At 40.2% G+C, this 21,129-nt stretch overlaps 1 protein-coding gene across 7 annotated transcripts in view; it reads right to left on the reverse strand.

Annotated features, from left to right (window-relative positions):
* The window catches only part of EFEMP1 (EGF containing fibulin extracellular matrix protein 1), a 70,386-nt gene extending 50,454 nt beyond the window's left edge, over positions 1-19,932 (reverse strand). For 2 of the 7 annotated variants that reach the window (XM_040224872.1, XM_040224867.1), the window contains exons 1-4: positions 19,724-19,808; positions 18,382-18,532; positions 14,198-14,246; positions 13,633-14,034 (exon numbers count right to left, since the gene is read on the reverse strand). In XM_040224872.1, the coding sequence (XP_040080806.1) occupies positions 13,633-14,034; positions 14,198-14,246; positions 18,382-18,462 (532 nt within the window). In that variant the 5' untranslated portion in view covers positions 18,463-18,532; positions 19,724-19,808. Of the gene's footprint in view, positions 1-13,632; positions 14,035-14,197; positions 14,247-18,381; positions 18,533-18,901; positions 18,923-19,659 lie in introns of those variants that run through there. The other 5 variants (XM_040224871.1, XM_040224868.1, XM_040224866.1 and 2 more) reach the window with 4 other exon arrangements.
* Between the last annotated feature and the right edge of the window lie 1,197 nt (positions 19,933-21,129).

Raw genomic sequence — 21,129 nt, forward strand, 5'->3', positions numbered from 1 at the left:
ATAAAATCCCATTTAAAATCACATAAAAATACTTGCCAAAGCAATTCTGGGGAAAAATAACAAAGCTGGAGGCATAACCCTTCTACACTTCAGGTGATACTGCAAAGTTATAGTAATCAAAATAGCATGGTATTGGTACAAAAACAGACACATGGATCAATGGAACAGAATAGAGAGCCCAGAAATAACACACACACCTACGGTCAATTAATCTATGACAAAGGAGGCAAGAATATACAATGGAGAAAGACAGCCTCTTCAACAAGTAGTGTTGGGAAAGCTGTACAGCTACATGTAAATCAATGAAACTAGAACACTCTCTCACACTATATACAAAAATAAATTCAAAATGGTTTAAAGACATACACACAAGACATGACACCATAAAACTCTTAGAACATAGGCAAAATATTCTCTGACATAAATTGCAGCAATAATTTCTTAGATCATGCTCCCAAAGCAAAAGAGATAAAATAAAAAATAAATAGGGCCAAGCAAACTTAAAACCTTTTGCACAGCAAAGGAAACCATTACCAAATGAAAGGTAACCTACAGAATGGGAGAAAATTTTTGCAAATGATGCAACAGGCAAGGGGTTAGTATCCAAAATATGCAAACAGCTTATATAGCTCAATATTAAAAAAAAATTAAAAAATGGGCAGAAGACCTAAACAGACAGATGTTTAGGTCTCCAAAGACATACAGATGGCCAACAAGCACAGGAAAAAATGCTCAACATCACTAATTATTCAGTTCAGTTCAGTCACTGTCATGTCTGACTCTTCGCGACCCCATGAATTACAGCACACCAGGCCTCCCTGTCCATCACCAACTCCAAGAGTTCACACAAACTCATGTCCATCGAGTCGGTGATGCCATCCAGCCATCTCATCCTCTGTCTTCCCCTTCTCCTCCTGTCCCCAATCCCTCCCAGCATCAGGGTCTTTTCCAATGAGTCAACTCTTCACATGGGGTGGCCAAAGTGTTGGAGTTTCAGCTTTAGCATCAGTCCTTCCAATGAACACCCAGGACTGATCTCCTTTAGGATGGACTGGTTGGACCTCCTTGCAGTCCAAGGGGCTCTCAAGAGTTTTCTCCAACACCACAGTTCAAAAGCATCAACTCTTCGGTGCTCAGCTTTCTTCACATCCATACATGACCACTGGAAAAATCATAGCCTTGACTAGATGGACCTTTGTTGGCAAAGTAATGTCCCTGCTTTTCAATATGAAATCTAGGTTGGTCCTGGAGAAGGCAATGGCACCCCACTCCAGTACTCTTGCCTGGAAAATTCCATGGGCAGAGAAGCCTGGTAGGCTGCAGTCCATGGGGTCGCTAAGAGTCTGATACGACTGAGCGACTTCACTTTCACTTTTCACTTTCATGCATTGGAGAAGGAAATGGCAACCCACTCCAGTGTTCTTGCCTGGAGAATCCCAGGGACGGCGGAGCTTGGTGGGTTGCCGTCTATGGGATCGCACAGAGTCAGACTGAAGTGACTTAGCAGCTTAGCAGCAGCAAGTGGTCATAACTTTCCTTCCAAGGAGCAACCAAGTCTTTTAATTTCATGGCTGCAATCACCATCTGCAGTGATTTTGGAGCCCCCCAAAAACAAGTCTGACACTGTTTCCACTGTTTCCCCATCTATTTCCCATGAGGTGATTGGACCAGATGCGAGTGTAATGCAAATCAAAATCACAATGAGTTATTACCTTATATCAGTCAGAATGGCTATCATCAAAAAGTTTACAGATTGTAAAATGCTGGAGAGAGTGTTAAGAAAAGTGAACTCTCTTACACTATTGGTGGGAATGTAAACTGGTACAATCACTATGGAAAACAACATGGAAGTTCCTTTAAAAAAACTAAAAATAGAGCTACCATATGATCCAGCAATCCCACTCCTGGGCATATATCCAGAAAAGAAGAAAACTAATTTGAAAAGATATATGCACTCCAATGTTTATAGCAGCACAATTTATGATAGCCAGTATATGGAAACAGTTGAAGTCACATCAACAGACAATTGGTTTAAGAAGATGTAGTATGCCAAAGAAAGTTCAAACTACCATACAGTTGTGTTCATTTCACATGTTAGTAAGATTATGCTCAAAATTCTTCAAGCCAGGCTTCAGGAGTATGTGAACCAAGAACTTCCAGATGTACAAGTTGGGTTTAGAAAAGGCAGATCAATTTGCCAACATTCACTGGATCAGAGAGAAAGAAAGGGAATTCCAGAAGAACATCTACTTCTGCTTCATTGACTACACAATGGAAACCAGAACGTACTTATGGAGTCACAATAAACTGTGGAAAATTCTTAAAGAAATGAGAATATGAGACCACCGTACCTGCCTCCTGAGAAACCTGTATACAGGTCAAGAAGCAAAAGTTAGAATCAGACATGGAACAATGGACTGGTTCCAAATTGGGGAAGGAGTATGTCAAGGCTGTATATTTTCACCCTGCTTATTTAACTTCTATGCAGGGTACATCATGCGAAATGCCGGGCTGGATGAATCACAAGCTGGACTTAAGATTGCCAGAGGAAATATTAACAACCTCAGATATGCAGATAATACCATTCTAATGGCAGAAAGTGAAGAGGAACTAAAGAGCCTCTTGATGAGGGTGAAAGAGAAGAGTGAAAAAGCTGGCTTGAAAGTTGACATTCAAAAAACTAAGATCATGCCATCTGGTCCTATCACTTCATGGCAAATAGAAGAGGAAAAAGTGGAAGCAGTAACAGATTTTATTTTCTTGGGCTCCAAAATCATTGCAGACAGTGGCTGCAGCCATTAAATTCAAAGATGCTTGGTCCTTGGAAGAAAAGCTATGACGAAACTAGACAGTGTATTAAAAAGCAGAGACAACACTTTGCTAACAAAGGTCTGTATAGTCAAAACTACGGTTTTTCCAGTAGTCAGGTACAGATGTGAGAGTTGGACCATAAAGAAGGCTGAGTGCCAAAGAATTGATGCTTTTGAACTGTGGTGCTGGAGAAGATTCTTGAGAGTCCCTTGGACAGCAAGGATATCAAACCAGTCAATCCTAAAGGAAATCAGTCCTGAATATTCATTAGAAGGACTGCTGCTGAAGCTGAAGCTTCAATACTTTGGGTACCCGATACGAAGAGCTTACTCTTCGGGAAAAATCCCGATGCTGGGAAAGATTGAAGGCAATAGGAGAAGCGGGTGGCAGAGGATGAGATGGTTAGATAGCACCACCAACCTAATGGACATGAGTTTGAGCAAACTCCAGGTGATAGTGAAGAACAGAGGAGCGAGGTACACTGATGTCCATGAGGTCACTAAGAGTTGGACACAACTTAGCAACTGAACAACAACAACAACCATACACACACACACATATACATATATACAGTGGAATATGTCATAAAAAAGTAAAATATGTCATTTGCAGCAACAGATGGACCTAGAGATTATCATACTAAGTGAAGCAGTAAAAGACAAATGTTTTATGGTATCACTTACATGTGGAGCCTAAAAAATAATACAAATGAATCTATATACAAAACAGAAAAAGATTCACAGACATAGAAAACAAACTTATGGTTACCTAAGGAGAAATGGAGGGGGAGAAGGGATAAATTAGAAGTATGGGATTAACATATACAAACTACTATACATAAAATAGATAAGCAACAAGGATTTACTGTATAGCACAGGGAACTATGTGCTTCCCAGGTGGCTCAGTGGTAAAGAATCCGACAGTCAATGCAGAAGACACAAGAGACTTGTGTCAATTCTTGGGTCGGGAAGATCCCCTGGAGAAGGAAATGGCAAGCCACTCCAGTATTCTTGATTGGAAAATTCCATAGGCAGAGGAGCCTGGCAGGCTATTCTTGGGGTTGCAAAGAGTTGGACATGACTGAGGACTGGGCATACATGCACAGGGAACTATATTCAATATCTTATAATAACTGATAATGGAAATCTAAAAAATACAACTGAATCAGTTTGCTGTACTCTTAAAATTAACACAATATTGTAAGTCAATTATATTTCAATTTTTTAAAGTTACATAACCAAAAAACAACAGCAAAAAACCTACAGATGGTTTGTGGCTTGCAGTCAAGGGACAGAACCAAGAGAGATTGCTCTGATCCCTTCTTTCTTTTTTGCTCTTATTTTACAGAGTTTTATCCAGTGCCCTGATTTCCGCCACAATATTGGAGAGCTTACATAAACATTTTTCCAGCATTGTGATTATTTCACTTCAAATACCATAAATATTAACATTTCCCTGAGCCAACTGTATTTTCATTATTCACCATTATATTTCTGATGAAGGGTATAGCTGATATAGAGATGCAATCACTGGTTAAATGGCTTGTCAGAAAGTTAAAAGAATTATAGTGTTTCTTATTATTACTTTTGCTTTAGGAATAACAGCAACTTATTTATTTGCCAATGTTTTTTAAAAACCTAACAATCCATAATATAAAGAATAAATTTCATAGTTTCTTCTTTCAAATGTCTTAAGCTTAAGATAGGTACTAGATATCTAAGACCTCCATTGTTAATAAAAAGTTTGATACATACAGAGTTGGGAAATATAATTTATACATATATGGTATACATAATAGCTCATTTTCAAGGATGATTTTAGAACTCAAGTAAACTTTAAGCATGAATTCTCTAATGATTAAAATACATTCATTTATTCAAACAACACACACACACATACACAAACACAAAACATTTGCTTAGTGCCATTTCAATAATAAGTAAAATGGGACATAATTTAGGAAGATACTGAGACAGAGCTGGAGGACCACACTAGTATTTTGTTGGGGAGAGTTACTGAGGATGGAACCAGTCATAAATGTTCGGTCTGCAGTGCTTCAGCATCATGGGTACTGTCTAATTTTGTATTCCTCCACATACCGTTACCCCTAACCTTGTTAGCATTCCTATCAGCAGCACCCTGCTTCTGGGGGAGTCTCCTGGGAAACCGCTCTTGAGTAGGAGGAACATGGACACAAAGCTGTTTTTCCCTTGTTCTGGCTTGTCTACATGATGCTTACTTCCCTGGCTGTTTGGATCTTAATTTCCTCTTCAGAACTCTCAACTTCCCCTCATTATTCTCTTCTAAATATTCCATTCCAGGAAGGAACCAGACTTTTGTTCTTCACCATACATCTGGGAACATGTTCTTTTTTTTCTGTCCAAATGTGGATTTTAGTAAATTGTAAGGATACCTGTATCACATATTGATTTTGCTACTACTTCTGGCAATTCATTATGTACTTCTTGTGATGTCCCATGAGTTATTTTCCAGAGTTGTATTTTGTTTCTTTTATTGTTATTTGATAATTCATGGGCTGATGATGGCAAATTTCCAAAGGACAATGTCCACTCCTACTTTGATTCTACCAAAGTGCCTTAACAACAAAAAGTGATTCTTAAAATTTGATAGAATTACTGAACATTAACTGAATGGTTTGCATTCTCTTTGATCAGTTTCACTCGTGATATTGCTTGGTTACCCTTGATTAGTATAAACATACAATTATTTTAAAGGTAGTTCAAGTTTTAGAATTGAGTTAGCCAAATATCTTAAGTTTTTAAGTCTATTTAGTACACATTTATATAACCTTAATTCACATTCTGTCCCTCCTTTTAATTTGTGGTTATACAAAATTGACAGCAATAAGCTATCCATGCTGCTGCCAGTATCCTGGCACTCAGCCTTCCTTTCATGTCATTCCTTCGTTTCATCTTTATTAAATGTTTACAAATCATTTAGGTTCAAGCTACAAGTCTGCAACTGTGGCTAAATGCTTACAATGAGAGCTGTTTGCTTCTGCCAATATTTGAATGCAGTTTTTTTTTATCAGTTTTATTTTCGAGTGTGCAATTTGCAGTTACCTCCTGGAAAAAGCAGCATGCTAATGAATTTCAGATGTGGCACAGATTACTTATTTGTACATTCGTGCAAAATCAAACACATTTGGGACAAATTTTGTTTACTCTTTGGTTTCAAAGAACAGAATTGTGCCAATAATTCAACAAGTGCAAAGGCAATCTTTACCAATGGGGCAATTTGTTGATTTCAGAGACTCTAGTTTGACATTTTCTTCTGGAGAAAGAGATAATGAATATCCAGTGCACACTCCTGAAGTTACCCAGACTTGCAATTCTACTATAATCTGCTTCTTTTTGCTTCTATGGGGTGAGGAAAATTCATTCTGCAGATTAAGTGTTAACTAGTTTTAAGAATCTTGTCTTTGATGGGAAGTTTTAATTCAACAGAAGATACTCATATGAATAGTATTCTAATATTTGATGATATTCACAGAATCTAAAGGGGATGTCAGCCATGTATCTGGTATTGAAAGGATCTCCTATCAGTTTGGTAAATAAAGCACACTTTTAAGGCCAAAATCAGAATCAACATCTTCCTCTATTGCAACTCTACATGAACTGAACTGCCACACAACGTTTGTGCCTTGAGTGTAAGGCGGATGCCTTTAGAAGATACGGGTATCACTTAGCACCAATCATTACCACAGCCAAAACATAACTGTGAGTTTCACCTACTGACAATTTAAGGGCATTTATAGTATTTCACAGGGCTTCCCAGATGCAGTGGTAAAGAATCCGCCTGCCAATGAAGTAGACGCAAGAGATGTGTATTTGACCCCAGGTTGGGAAGATCCCCTGGAGTAGGACATGGCAACCCACTCCAGTATTCTTGCCTGGAGAAGTCCATGGACAGAGGAGCCTGGTGGGCTACAGTCGTTGGGGTCCCAAAGAGTCGGACATGACTGAGCAACTGAGCACAGGACAGCAGTGTGGCATTGCACACTTGCAGAAGCCTTCACACTTGCAGGCTCCACAGAAAGGCCAAACACCTCTGGTTTCTTGTGAAGATGTCCCCTTTCTTCTAGATTGCACATATATGCTCTTGGTTCAGGAATACAGTCCTAACCAGGACTCATGGCCAATCATGTTTGGGGATGAGGGCACTGGTGATGGCAATAAGAATGGTGAGAGAAGTAGACACATTATTCTGTCCCATAAGCAGAAAGCATTTTTGATGTTTTCTCTTCATTACTTCCCATATCCCACATAAAGTATTCTGACCCCACCCTTTGATTTTTACAACTGAATGCAACTTCCTGAGGTTAAAATTATATTAGACCATTGGTTCTCATACTTGAGTAGGGATCAAACTCATAGGATTGTTAAGACATAGATTGCTGAGCCCCATCCTTAGAGTTTCCAATTCAATAGTTCTGATGGGGCCCATGATTTTGCATTTCTAGTAAGTTACTGGATGATGCTAATGTTTCTGGTCTGGAAACCACATTTAGAAAATCACTGAGTTTAATAGTTATATAACTTATTCTTTTGTGATGGAGAAGGCAATGGCACCCCACTCCAGCACTCTTGCCTGAAAAATCCCATGGATGGAGGAGCCTGGTGGGCCACAGTCCATGGGGTCGCTAAAAGTCGGACACAACTGAGCGACTTCACTTTCACTTTTCACTTTCATACATTGGAGAAGGAAATGGCAACCCACTCCAGTGTTCTTGCCTGGAGAATCCCAGGGACAGGGGAGCCTGGTGGGCTGCCGTCTATGGGGTCACACAGAGTCGGACACGACTGAAGCAACTTAGCAGCAGCAGCAGTCTTTTGTGGCAGAAGTGTGATCATATCAATATCTTCCATCCTTCTACCTCAAGTAACTATCATTCAATTTTTATGAAGGAATTTTCTGACTATACATGAATCACAAAGATGTACATATTATTTACAAATGTGTATTAAAATATGTCTTAAGTAACTGAAATTTGATGACTATAGTGTTTGGAGATGTAAATCATGAAACGATGCTAGATTTTTCAGGAAGAAATCAATGCAATTATATGGCATCAGCTTATTTAAAAAGTAATTAAGTTTTCCCTATAAACTCAACTTCTATGCATTTACATGGCCTTAGAGAATTTTAAGATACTCAAAGATAATTAACACCTAAACACAATAAACTATTAGTAGGTGAAATACCCATTTTACATTCTGCTTGAAATATTTCTTTTCTGATAATATAATAATTTACTCAATTATAGTCTTCTTTTTGCAAAATATCTATTTTCTGAGATCAAAGCTCTTTGCTGGGCTGTATAATTATATATAACAAAAATTAGGCACTTCTTCACAAAACTAAGCGGAGCAACCAGAGACCCTAATGACAGTAGTGAGGATGAACGAAAGGCTAGTATTTGAAAGTTGCTTGGTAATGACAATGCCAACTATGCTAAGCTACTTGATTACACTGTAATTTATAAATCCTCTTTTGGATATGATATCATTTAAGTTTCAAATGAAAGAAGCCAACAAGAGATGTCCCTAATATCTGAGAATCTCTATGTGTTAGTTCAAATTTCTCTTTTTTAAAGTAGTTGTATAGATAATAACTTTTTTCCTTTTCCAAACAGTACTTTAGTTATGTTTATAAAGAAACGTGTGGAGGATAATATACGGTCTCCAAGAGTGTGGAGCTTTTTAACCCTAAGTATAATTTTTTAATTCCTTTAGGCTTTACAAAAGGCAGTATATTTCTCTTTTTAGCTTTTTAGTTGCTCCTGCATCATAGGTAATAATAACAGAAATCAAATAAAATCATTGAAAATACAGCTAAAACTGAAAAAAGAAATTTGGCAAACAAAAGTTTGTAGTTAAGTATGGTTTTTAATTTAGCTGAGTGAAAATTTTTCCCAGTGGAAATGAGGAAAGATGAACTAACTATGGTATGCCATATATCCAAGTATGTAGGTGCTAATGTCTAGGTATCCTATACATGCAATCTAGAACAATGTGGAAATTGACAAATGGGCAGAATCCTGACAACTGCAAAGAAAGGCTCTGTCCAGGTACATAAAGATCAATGAAATATAGTTTTTCAAAGTTTAAAACAAATTGAAAAAACAGTCTTTCTGGACAAACAATGCCTTAACCTGAAAAAGTGGCTTTAACACTGAAACTTTCCCACTGTTGGCTGTGGTGTGCAGAACATTTGTTTATTGGTGGTTTGCTGAGGTGCTCAACAATTCCATTTCTCCAGGACTGAGGCATTTTCAGGGAAGTGGGACATTTAGTTTTCAGATCAGGACAGTCTTGGGTAGCACGGATGGTCGGAAACCCTAGGATATGTTTTCACATCTTTCAGTTATACCTTATATAATACAAGCCAGGAATTGCACTCTGGATTTGACTCCACAATCAGCTTTATTAGACATTTTATCAAGTTCATTTTCTAATGGCATGGTTTCTTAAGCAAGTAAGTAATGATACTTGCAAACCCTGGCTGAGTTTAGTAATGATTTAATTACCAGCCATTCAAAATATTCTACATGTAATTTTTGAAAGTTCAGTTAAGTGGACAAATTCCTTTCAATTGGGCAATTGATTCTCTTATTTCTCTTATTTTTTCCCCTACAAGAATGGGGCTCTTAGAACGTGATATATGGTGAAAAAAATTATTTCTCAACTTGAAATAGTGTTTTCTAACTCCATATCCTTTGAAGATTACAATAGTGACTATGCACTGAAGATCCAACTTCCTTTAGGAACAGATGAATATCTGTTATCTTTGAAGTGGATGATATTTCATGGAAGAATAATTAGTTTCTAAAGCTTAATTTTTACATTACTCCAGGTATGTGACACTGAAATGATCTTCATGAAATTTGATAGCTGCCAACATTCAGAAAACTAAGATCATGGCATCTGGTCCCATCACTTCATAGCAAATAGATGGGGAAACAGTCGAAACAGTGTCAAACTATTTTTGGGGGGCTCCAAAATCACTGCAGATGGTGACTGCAGCCGTGAAATTAAAAGACGCTTACTCCTTGGTAGAAAAGTTATGACCCACCTAGATAGCATATTCAAAAGCAGAGACATTACTTTGCCAACAAAGGTCCGTCTAGTCAAGGCTATGGTTTTTCCAGTGGTCATGTATGGATGTGAGAGTTTGGATGGTGAAAGCTGAGCGCAGAAGAATTGATGCTTTTGAACTGTGGTGTTGGAGAAGACTCTTGAGAGCTCCTTGGACTGCAAGGATGTCCAACCAGTCCATCCTAAAGATCAGTCCTGGGTGTTCATTGGAAGGACTAATGCTAAAGTTGAAACTCCAGTACTTTGGCCACCCCATGCGAAGAGTTGACTCATTGGAAAAGACCCTGATGCTGGGAGGGATTGGAGGCAGGAGGAAAAGGGGACGACAGAGGATGAGATGGCTGGATGGTATCACCGACTCGATGGACATGAGTTTGTGTGAACTCTTGGAGTTGGTGATGGACAGGGAGGCCTGGTGTGCTGCGATTCATGGGGTTGCAAAGAGTTGGACACGACTGAGCGCCTGAACTGAACTGAAAGATGCCACGTGTCATTTGAAATTCTCAGTGTGAATGACTTCCCCAGTATCATGCTCATTTGGTAAAAATTACCTGGAAAAAAATGCTTACTGTGAATTGATAATTGGATGTTATGTTTTAAACTCCTTGCTTTTGCATAAAATTGAAAAAACCTGGACAAATAGATGAATAAAGGTTAAAGAATCATGTTTTGACTAAATGTTAAAACATGGAAAGCTGGTTAAAAATATATTTGCAAAATAGAATACATTTATTTATTTACTTTTTTATTTTTGGCCGCACTACCCGTGGCATGAGGTATCTTAATTCCTTGACCAGGGATTGAACTCTTGTCCCTCTGCATTGGAAATGCAGAGTATTAACTGGACCACCAGGGAAGTCCCTAATATAGAAATATTTTAAACTATCTAGTGGTATTTAAATTATTAAGTGCCAACTGTGATTGATAATAGTGCATGCAAAGGCACAATTAACTAACATTGAAATACAGTTCAGATTTCAGTCATTACATTAAAAATGTCCTCAGCTTTAAGTTATATAATGATAAACTGTACCTGTAGAAAAATATATATGGAAAAAAGAAATAATTTTATGACAAAAATATGACTCATCTTAGGCATTCATTTATTCTGATCCAGCAATCATGGTAAATGTGTTTGGATTACTAGTCATAAGTATGCAACATTTAAAAGGAGAATGGAGATCTTTATTAAAACAAAAAGTTCCTCAAACTCTACAATGATGTCAGTAATATAGGTCTTTGGAGCACATTATTGTTTTAAGCAGAAGTCCCTACACTTTCACATTGGTTATAAAACATTATTTTGTGCTGCTGGCCTGGAATGAGAATGTCATACATCTGTAGGCAATTAGAAGAAGCTGGACTGCATGTTTGATCAGCTCAATAATAAACGGGCACAAGTGTGACTCGACTTATGTTAGTCAGATTCCCTAGACAGATTATCCTGTTGTTATCATATGAAATAACCCCCTTTTATCAACAATTTAGTAAATCCACATTTATGGGCACTTTGCAAAAGTGTGTGATGGGAAGAAATCCAACTTAAGCCTTAAGTCATCCAAAAAAACTTTTAACCCTGCTTTTAATGATACAGACCCCCAATCTCAAATTGTAGAAATTGGTTGAATTATGCAAAACAGTTTGGGTTGGAAATGCCTCATGTGCACACAATCAATGAATATGTATTTAACATCTATCATAAGCATTTAAGAGTTTTAGCTTATAACTGAAAAAGAAATTCCCAAACAAGAAAAGACCTTACTTTGTAAGGTAGTCTAAATCTTTGTTTAAGAAAGATTAAATAGGATTTCATTTTTATTATTCACTTTTTATTATACAGTTTTTACTGTAACCAATGCATGTTGTAAATCCTGCATATGTTTTATTCTAGAACTTCATTCGATTCTAGGCATTCTTCTTGCTTTTAACCACAACTGTCAATGATGGATCATAACCTACTTTGTAGTTTCTGATAAATGAATTTACCTGCTTTTTTCCCCTCCTAAGTACCATTCAAACATATGTCCAAAGTATAAAAAATAATTCAATATGTAAAAGTCAATACTTTAAAACTTTCACAAAACCTTTTCAGTTTCAGGAAAATTACCACCAAACCTTCCAATATAATTATATATTTAAATAACACAATTAAAAGTTGCTATCTTAAATAAATTCAAGGTATTTTTAAACCAATATTCACTCAAATACACACACCATACATATATAAATATATATATTTACAAATAAATATACATATATATATATATAAATAACCTCATGAGGTTATCTCTTTGACATAATCCTTAAATTAAATATCTGAATATCAAGCAGATGCTGAATTGGAATTCTGACTCATGACAGTAACACAAAACAGATGCTAATAAGATAGGCACTCTGAAAAGTGACACCATCACAGCATGGCTTAGCTCTTGATGTGGGATACTGAAAATTTGAATGCAAAATATAAAATAATAAAAGTCAGAGCCTGATAGGTTTCCTTACTTCATCTATAAACCATTTAAAATCTACTGTATTTTTATACAGAACATAAAACTCAACACTTGTGAATAAGGGGCAGCATCCTAGAAGAACACAAGATGCTTCTTTCACTTAATACAGCAGGTAGGTGACCCCAGTTGATCCCTCTGTGTTGAGGGAGGAAGGTGCTCTCTTCTTCACTTATGTAAGTAGAAGGTAAGAACTCCTGGGCCCTTCCTATTGGCCAGTGTGCACCAGGCACTTATGGTGTATATGGGGTATACCCAGCCAGCACCTGGCAGTGAAAAAGTAGCCCAGAGCTTCTATGGCCACATCAGGCAGATCTAAAAGGGTTTGCTAAGTAGGCAAAGAGGAAGAAAATCCCTTAGCACAGTCCAGTTAGTTCATATGCTACACGTCTTCAAAGCCCAAGATTCTTATCAGTTTGCTAGCATGAGTCTACCGGATGTGTGTTCTTTTTGAGAATAAACAGAAAAACCCAGGCAGATGGTGCCATGGTGCAAGTGATATAAGCAAAATGTGCTCAAATGAGAGCTTAAGAATAGATATAAGTGTGAGTGGGGGGAGATTCCTTCAAAGGTAATGACAGGCAGAAGTCCCATTTCTTTATTCCTCAGTGAGGAAAACAAGTCACTGGCAAGTTCAGTTAAGAGACCTTAAGGGGGGCATTTGTGGAATAGCTTGACAGCACAATTTCAAATTCCAAATGAGTAATGTGACTGCTCCTTTTGACAGCTGTGACTCTAGCCCCATCTGTCTGGGTTTGAAGGCTGGCTCTGCACTCACCACCTGTGTGACCCCTGGTTCTTAAACTTGGCTGCACACTGGAACCACTTGGGGAGCTTAAAAAAAATACTGATTCCTGGAACCCACCCCCAGAGAGTGTTATTTAATTGGGCTAGGGTGTGGTTTGGACATGGAGAAGTTTTAAAGGCTCCCAAGTGACTCTAAATATGTGCAGCTAAGGTTGAGAACCATTGGTGACCTCTCTGAGACACAGTTTCCTCATTTGTAAAATGATGATGACACAGGCAGCAACTACCTTTTATGATTTTTGTGATGATTGAATATGATAATGCAGGCAAAGCACTTAGCACAAAGAATGGCGAGGGGGAAGCTCTCAATAAATGAGAGCTGTTGTCTTTCTCACCACAAGGTGCACTTGGGCAAGAACTTTCTCATTAGCATAGAAAGTCATGCTTACCTTGGCACACGTTATGCTCACTCTGCTCATAGCCTGTTGCACACTGGATCCGGTGAGAAGGGTTGGCGGGAATGCGCTGAGGGTCAGCTGGGTTCCGCCGGGTGACAAAGTTATTTCGTCCAGTCTGCACTTCAACAGCAGCACTGGCGACAACACCACCCCCAGGCACCACTCCACTGGCAGCGATGCCAGTGGCTGCCACACCCCCAGTGCCTGTACTAGAGGTCGCGGCTGCATTTGCAGCTGCACCCACACCTTCGGCTGCTGGTGTTTCTTGCTGAGGTTGCTCATTGTTGACAATAATCTGGGCTGTTTTAGGAAGGCAGAGGTATCCTCCATAGTGGTTGACACATTTCATTCCACCTTTGCAAGCGTCTTGGACAATGTCACATTCATCAATATCTGTGGTGAGTAATAAAATAAGTCAGGAATCTTCTTACAGGGGAAACCGAACATGTAAACACATGCTTACACCTTTTGGGTATAATACAGGTGGGGCATGAAGGACATACTAGATGGAGACAGAGAGCTTTGATCAGATGGGACATTTTTGAAGCTGGCTCACCTTTGCACTGCTGTCTTACAGGATCCCATTCATATCCATCTGTGCATTGCTGTGAAGAGGGGCCAGGAGACAGTTAATTGAGTATCCACTCTCTAAAAAGTCACTTTAAAAGCTTCATATTTATGGCAACAGTCTTGGTACTAGAGTCCCATATAGATGATGAGATAGTTTAACATTCTGTAGCTTTTTTAAAAAAGACACATCTGTGCACTGGACTGCTTCAGGGATCCCTTCTCAATCACCACCTGTCTCAGCTCTTTTGTTGCATTTCCATTGGATCCAGTTGCCCATAACCAGCTTGGAATTCCTTTCTGTCTTGATACTAATACTTTGTAATCTCTGTTTTTTTTTTTTTTTGGCTTTACTTGACCCTTCTTCCACATTATAAATTTTACCAAAAAAAAAAAAAAAATCCAACTGAGTTCTTTTATTCAGCCCTTGACTATTCCCCCTCTGTCTAAATCCTCTTAGAACACTCCAGCACCTGACTTTCCTTATCATTCCTATTCAGTTAAGCCCTGATCCGTCTTCTCATACCATGGCCTGCCTCCCAGCTTCAGTTTCTAAAGGTCCTCTCTAGTTCACTCACTGACAGAACCATCTGTCAAGTACCCTTTCACACCAGGCACCATCCTAGTGCCTGGGAAAGCAAAGACGATTAAGATCTTGTTCCCATTCTCAGGCAGCTCACAGGCCTGAAGAGGAGACAGACAGGTAGATTAGTTGAAGCAAGATGTCAGGTGTCGTGAGACAAGTTCACCTGTGGAAGGAGTGATGGACTCTGCTCAGGACTGTGGGTAGGCATGACAAGGTGGAAAGGAGGGCTTTATGGGCAAAGCTACAAGTGAGTTGGATTTTTTTCCAGGGAGATGTGGTAAGTCTAGGATGAGGGACCACATAAGCAAAGGTGCAAAGCTGGAAGGAGCTACCAGTAGTCTTGGGTGGATGGAGTGAGGTAAGAGAGGCAGGCAGGGCCAAACCTGGGAAGCCTTTCTTTGGAAAGGCCAAGTGGGACCTGAATTTGACCTTGAAGGTCAGTGAATCTCAAGCTTTATTATGCTTAAGAAAGTCTGGTGCTTGTTAAAATGAGATTCCTGGGACCAACCAAAGACTCTGACTCTGCAGATCAGGTAGGGGGCATGGAATCTGAATTCCTAACAAGCATCTCAGGTGATTCTGATACAAGTTATCTATGGGCTACTTCTTGAGACATGCTGGTCTAACTGATGAGGCCTCTGAAGAATTCTTAAGCTCAAGAAAACATCTGATCACATGCAGATTTGAGGAAGAGGTTTCAGGAAGGATTAAGCAAAAGCAGAGTAAACAAACAAATAAACTTAGATTCTTCCATAAGAGCCAAGAGTTGCTTGGCAAACAACAGATGCTTGGCAAATAAATAGCTGAATGGAGACAGAGATGAGTTTAGATATTTTACTGACTTCTGAGACTTAATAAGGTGAAAACTAAACTCATTTTATCTCCCAAACTAATGCTTCTACTTTTACCAACACTGTCCAAGGCACTATACCACATTTCTCAGGAACCAGGATAACAATTTTAACATCAACTTTTCCATTATTTTCCTTCAAGCTCTGCTGTTATTGCGTCCATTTTTATATCTCCCATGTTGGTATAAGCCTTCCTGACCTCATGAGAAGGCAAATCTCCTTAGCTGGTCTCCATATCACTGCATTCAGCACACAAGCCTCTATGATAACCTTTCTTCGCTCTCTTGGTTACACCGCTCCTCCATCTAAGAGCTCACAGGGGCCTGTGGACCCCTCATCTTCCACTATTACCATCTTTAGGTTCTCCACATCACCCAGCTCCTTGTCACCTCCTGATCTTGACTTGGCTATGTTCCCTTCTAGTCTTTGATTATGCCACCTTTTCTGATTCAGGTGCCTCTTCAGCCTTTCTAGAATAATCCAAAGTCCTCACTTCCTTCAAGAAGTAGCAGCAAGTTCTAACTCCTTCAATAAGCCAGTGGCTTATTGAAGGCAGCATGCACTAAGTCGCTTCAGTTGTATCCAAACCTTTGCAACCCTGTGGATGGTAGCCCACCAGGCTCCTCTGTCCATGGGGTTCTCCAGGTAAGAATAATGGAGTGGGTTGCCAGTATGAACATTAATCACCTCTCTGCTTTTGTATTTCTTTAGCAACATGTATAAGCTGCATAATACTTTGTACTTTTCAACAGTACTTTTCTCAAAGTAAATTCCCCAAGGTTAAGGTCTGAAATTGTTTAGTAAACAAATAAGCTTGAATTGTTTTGATAGTGATGAGAACTGCTTATGCACAGGGCAGGTACATGACGCATACATAACTGAATGGATCCTATCTTTAATATGAAAGGAGAATATGAGGCTGTCTTGTGGATATGATCCCATCCATCTGAAAAGTATCATTCAAGCCAGGCAGAATGGTAGTTCACTTGATAAATTTGTATGCTAAATAGAGGAGACTTGCAGTTTGTTTTAGGTTTTCAGTTCCAGGACATTCAATATGGATCACTATTAAACAAGCCTAGACTGAATTTAGTTTCACCACTTATTGGCTGTGTAGTCCTTAATTTAGATACCTCTCTGATCTTTAGTTCTACTATTAGTAGAAGTAAGAGCATGCCACTTAGCTCATATTTTGCTATGAGGATGAAAAGAGATAGTGTCTCCATAGGGAGTTACTAAAAAAATAGTTACATCTTGTCCTTTAACCATGAACTAATAGCCATATACAGTTTAAAAGAGAATAGATTTAATCTTGGCACAGAAAGGGTGCCATATCTGAGAAACCTGGTATACTACTGGTGAACCCTAGTTAGCGGTCTTAAAACTACAGTGTCTAAACCACAGGGAACTTTCTCTGCTGAAGATGAGTAAGGTTTAGGTGATTAGCAAAGGGAAGGAAGTACAAGATAAGCAATTGTAAAAAGCAATAAAATCTATTATTACATGAATATAAAAGGGGGTAGCTAATTTAATTTTAACTCCCTAAGAAGGTAGTAAGTTTAGCTTGAAGAACAAAACAATTTCATCTGAAGATAAACAACACATGTATTCATTTCTCTTGCTTTATTTATCTTCAGCAGAGGAAGCAACTACATTTACCATTAAGTTAACAAAATATTTATACTAAACCCCATTTGATTTATAGTTGATCTGGACAACAGGAACATTTGCCAGATGAATACTAACATTCTAGGGATAATACTGTATCAAAAAAGTGAGATAACGTTTATTATCAGTAATTAACATTAGCTCACTTTTAAGAGTTTTATTTTCAAAAATTTTCAACAGTCTTTTGAGTAAGATTACTTAATTTTAAGTTGGGAGCAAGTAGAAAAATATGTTTTTCATATTCTGATCCAGGACAAATGTCATTTGCCTCACAACACTGATTAAAGACTAGAAAACACAAAACAGAGGTGCAAACAGACTCACCAGAAGTGAGGCAAGCACTGCTCTCTGTTCTCACCATCCATTCTGGGCAGTGGCGGGGAGGGGTGGTTAGATGATGATATTTTCAATACTTTATTCAATGTTGGTTGTACTCATACAATTAGCTAATTAATAAAAATTACTTGGAAAATCAGATATGCTAATCAGAAAATACAAAACCAAATTTCACAATACATTTTACCAAATACTGCATCCTGGTAACACATGCCTGAGTGGCATTTATATGAGCTATCAGTTAGATTGTAAGTGAATAATAGCCTTTATAAAGTCGAGAAAATCCACTTACATGAGAACATAAGTCATATGCACAAATGAGGTGATGGGCTTTTATGATATTTAACATTCCTATTTGAGTCTTACTCCTTGAGTTCTGGTTTTATCTTCATGTATATTGTAATTCGTGTTTTCCAATTACTTATACTCATTAATATGCTGAATGTTTCATAAACATGTAGCTTACTTTGATTTTTGATTTAAAGGAGTTTCCCTTTTTGGCCTTGCATAAATCCTTACATTTTGGTCCGTATCTCAAATGGCGATCTAAGTGAACTTTTGAAAGGACGGGCTATTTACAACGTATCTTAAACGTGAACCTTGCTAACGCTGGTTTAATTTATTACCCTCCGCAGAGAATAGCCCACATAGACTGGCAGGACTGGATAAAGTCTCCCTTGTGCCACAGAATCCCACTGAACCGCAGTTGTCTCAAATTCCATCATCCCTTACCGTGTATGTGATGGTTTCTTCAGTGTCCTGTGACTTGACCAATGCCAGAGTCAGCATAGTTAGGAAAAGGGCTTTCAACATCGTGAATCTCAAATAAAACACAGTACAAACCGATGCTTAGCAGCTGCAGCGGAGGAAAATAAAACTTCAGCTGTAAAGTAATGAGCAAGGTAGAGAAGGTGGAGAAGGCTGAGGCTCTGTCATGCACAGCTTCTAATCTACTTCTCATCTCCCCACCCCCTCCTCAACTTTCCCTTGGCCAAACGGGACACCAAAGGCTGAAGACGGCTGCAGAATTACATTTCGATTTACATTGTCCGGCTACGATGAATATACACAAAAGCTGTAAGGTACGCAATTTACACTGCACCTACAATAAGCTCAAGAAAGGGGGTGAAAGAGAAAGAATACAGGGTAATTAATTTCAAAGGTGACGGTGCATTTTTTTTTTTTGAGGGTGGAAGTGGGGCAGCAAATCTTATATTTCCTTTGAACGTTAAGGCTTTCCCTATAAGCTCACCTCTAGCCAGTTAAGTTCCTTGCAAAGTTCAGCAGAAAAACTTGTGAACCAATATGAATTATCTTGGCTTCAAACTTTAAAAAAAAAAAAACTTAAAAAAAAAAAAACAAAAAACACAGCGAAACTCTGGAGCAATCTCCTCCCATACTAAAATACCTGCCCTTCAGAACTCCTTCTCACATTCCCCAGCGCAAACTCTCCAAGTGGCATTTCCACGCGTTCTCTGTGAGCAGCTTTGTTTAAAAGCCCCAGGTGGTGTAGAGGAGCAGCCCAAGCGTCTAGTTCCCTCGCGCCTTACGGGTGTCTCGGTCCCCGAAATGCTACCTTCAGGATCCGGTCTGCCTAAGGCCAGAACTGGGGAACCACACCGCAGCCCGAAGTACCAGTTTCAGGGCGGCAGGCCAAACGTCCTCAGGGAGGCGAGGTCCCCTTTCTTAACTATATTAACAGGCGGCTGTCTCTGGGGAGCTGCTCGGTGCTCCAGCTTCTAACCAGTTCCGGTGGAATCCAGGTGCGGCTTAAACCTCACACACTGGCCCCCTGAAACTTTCAAAACTTCGTTTTCGGGCAAAGCCTTGTCGGTTGATTGTCGGCACGCACACACATGCCCATCCAAACAGATGTCACCTAGTGCTCGCACATCCTGACAGATCGCATTCCGAGACCTCACACCTCCACCTCCCTCTCTGCCTGAGAGATCCTGCACTGTGTGGGGGCAGTTCTCAGGTCCACTGCACCCCTCAAGTCACCCCACTTACTCCTCGGCGCGCGGCCCCGCGGGCACTGGGTGCGCTGGTGTGACCCCCGCTCTGGGGCTCCTACCTGCGCGGCCGCGCGGCGCTCCGGGCCCGGGCAGCGAGGGGAGAGCGCAGGGGAGGGCAGCCCCGTGGGTCTGAACTGGCGAGGTCTGGCAGCGGCCGCGGTAGGAGGAGGAGGAGAAAAGGAGGAAAAGGGGAGGGCGAAGGGGGGCGGAGGAGAGAGCTGAGGGAGGCGCAAGGGCTGAGCTGAGCGCAGCAAACCCGGAGGGAGGGCGCGCTGCGCAGCTGGGTCTGCGCCCCTTCCTCCGAGGGCGCCTGCCCGCCCCTCCCAGCCCCTCACCCTTAGTTCCCAGACGCGCCGGAACTCTAGGCAGAAGATGGCACGTTTGGCATGTGATGTTTGGGATTTGAATAGGCCTTGGTGATGCTCCAGCCTCCCAGGCAATTTCTCGTGCCCCGCGGAGTGGAAAACTGCTCTCCTAGAGAGCTTGCGAGCGTCCTGAGAAATTAAACACACACACACACACACACACACACACACAATAAGTGAATCCTAGGAGAGTAAATTAACCCCATTTATAGGACTAGTTCTTTTGCCTTATCTTTAAGATATTTTTTGGGGGGGAGGGGATAGGGGAGTGTCTGCTGCTGCTGCTGCTGCTAAGTCGCTTCATTCGTGTCCGACTCTGTGCGACCCCACAGACGGCAGCCCACCAGGCTCCGCCATCCCTGGGATTCTCCAGGCAAGAACACTGGAGTGGGATGCCACTTCCTTCTCCAGGGGAGTGTCTACTTCCTCAAATATAGAAAAAGAGCATTCATAATGTTATAGCCATGCGTTCTGGGAAACAAACTCACTCAGAAGGACAATGCAGATAGTGGAGTGCAGTTTATTACACTGGGGGGCCCAAGGCAGAGTCTCCTCTTAGCCAAGAACCCTGACCAGTTTTTCTGAAAACCTTATATGCCCTAAGTGCTACTGCTACTGCTGCTAAGTCACTTCAGTCGTGTCCCACTCTGTGCGACCCCACAGACAGCAGCCCACCAGGCTCCCCGGTCCCTGGGATTCTCCAGGCAAGAACACTGAAGTGGGTTGCCATTTCCTTCTCCAATGCATGAAAGTGAAAAGTGAAAGGGAAGTCACTCAGTCGTATCCGACTCTTAGCGACCCCATGGACTTCAGCCTACCAGGCTCCTCTGTCCATAGGATTTTCCAGGCAAGAGTACTGAAGTGGGGTGCCCAACCCACCTCCTCAAGTTCCCTGAAACTAGTCTGAACAAAGGAAAAGAAAGATACAATCAAAGGTAACCCGTGATTCTTATGCCTTAAGCCTAGGTAGTTAACAGTGGACAGTTATCAATAGGCCTGTGGTCATACCCCAATAAGCGTAATAGAAGTTATGATTCTATTTGGTTACACAGATAATTAGGGTATTCTTTTAGGCAACAGAGAGTCTAGGTACGAGCCCT

This window comes from Oryx dammah, unplaced genomic scaffold, assembly GCF_014754425.2.
Source record: "Oryx dammah isolate SB20612 unplaced genomic scaffold, SCBI_Odam_1.1 HiC_scaffold_25, whole genome shotgun sequence".
Classification (NCBI taxonomy): Eukaryota; Metazoa; Chordata; class Mammalia; order Artiodactyla; family Bovidae; genus Oryx; species Oryx dammah.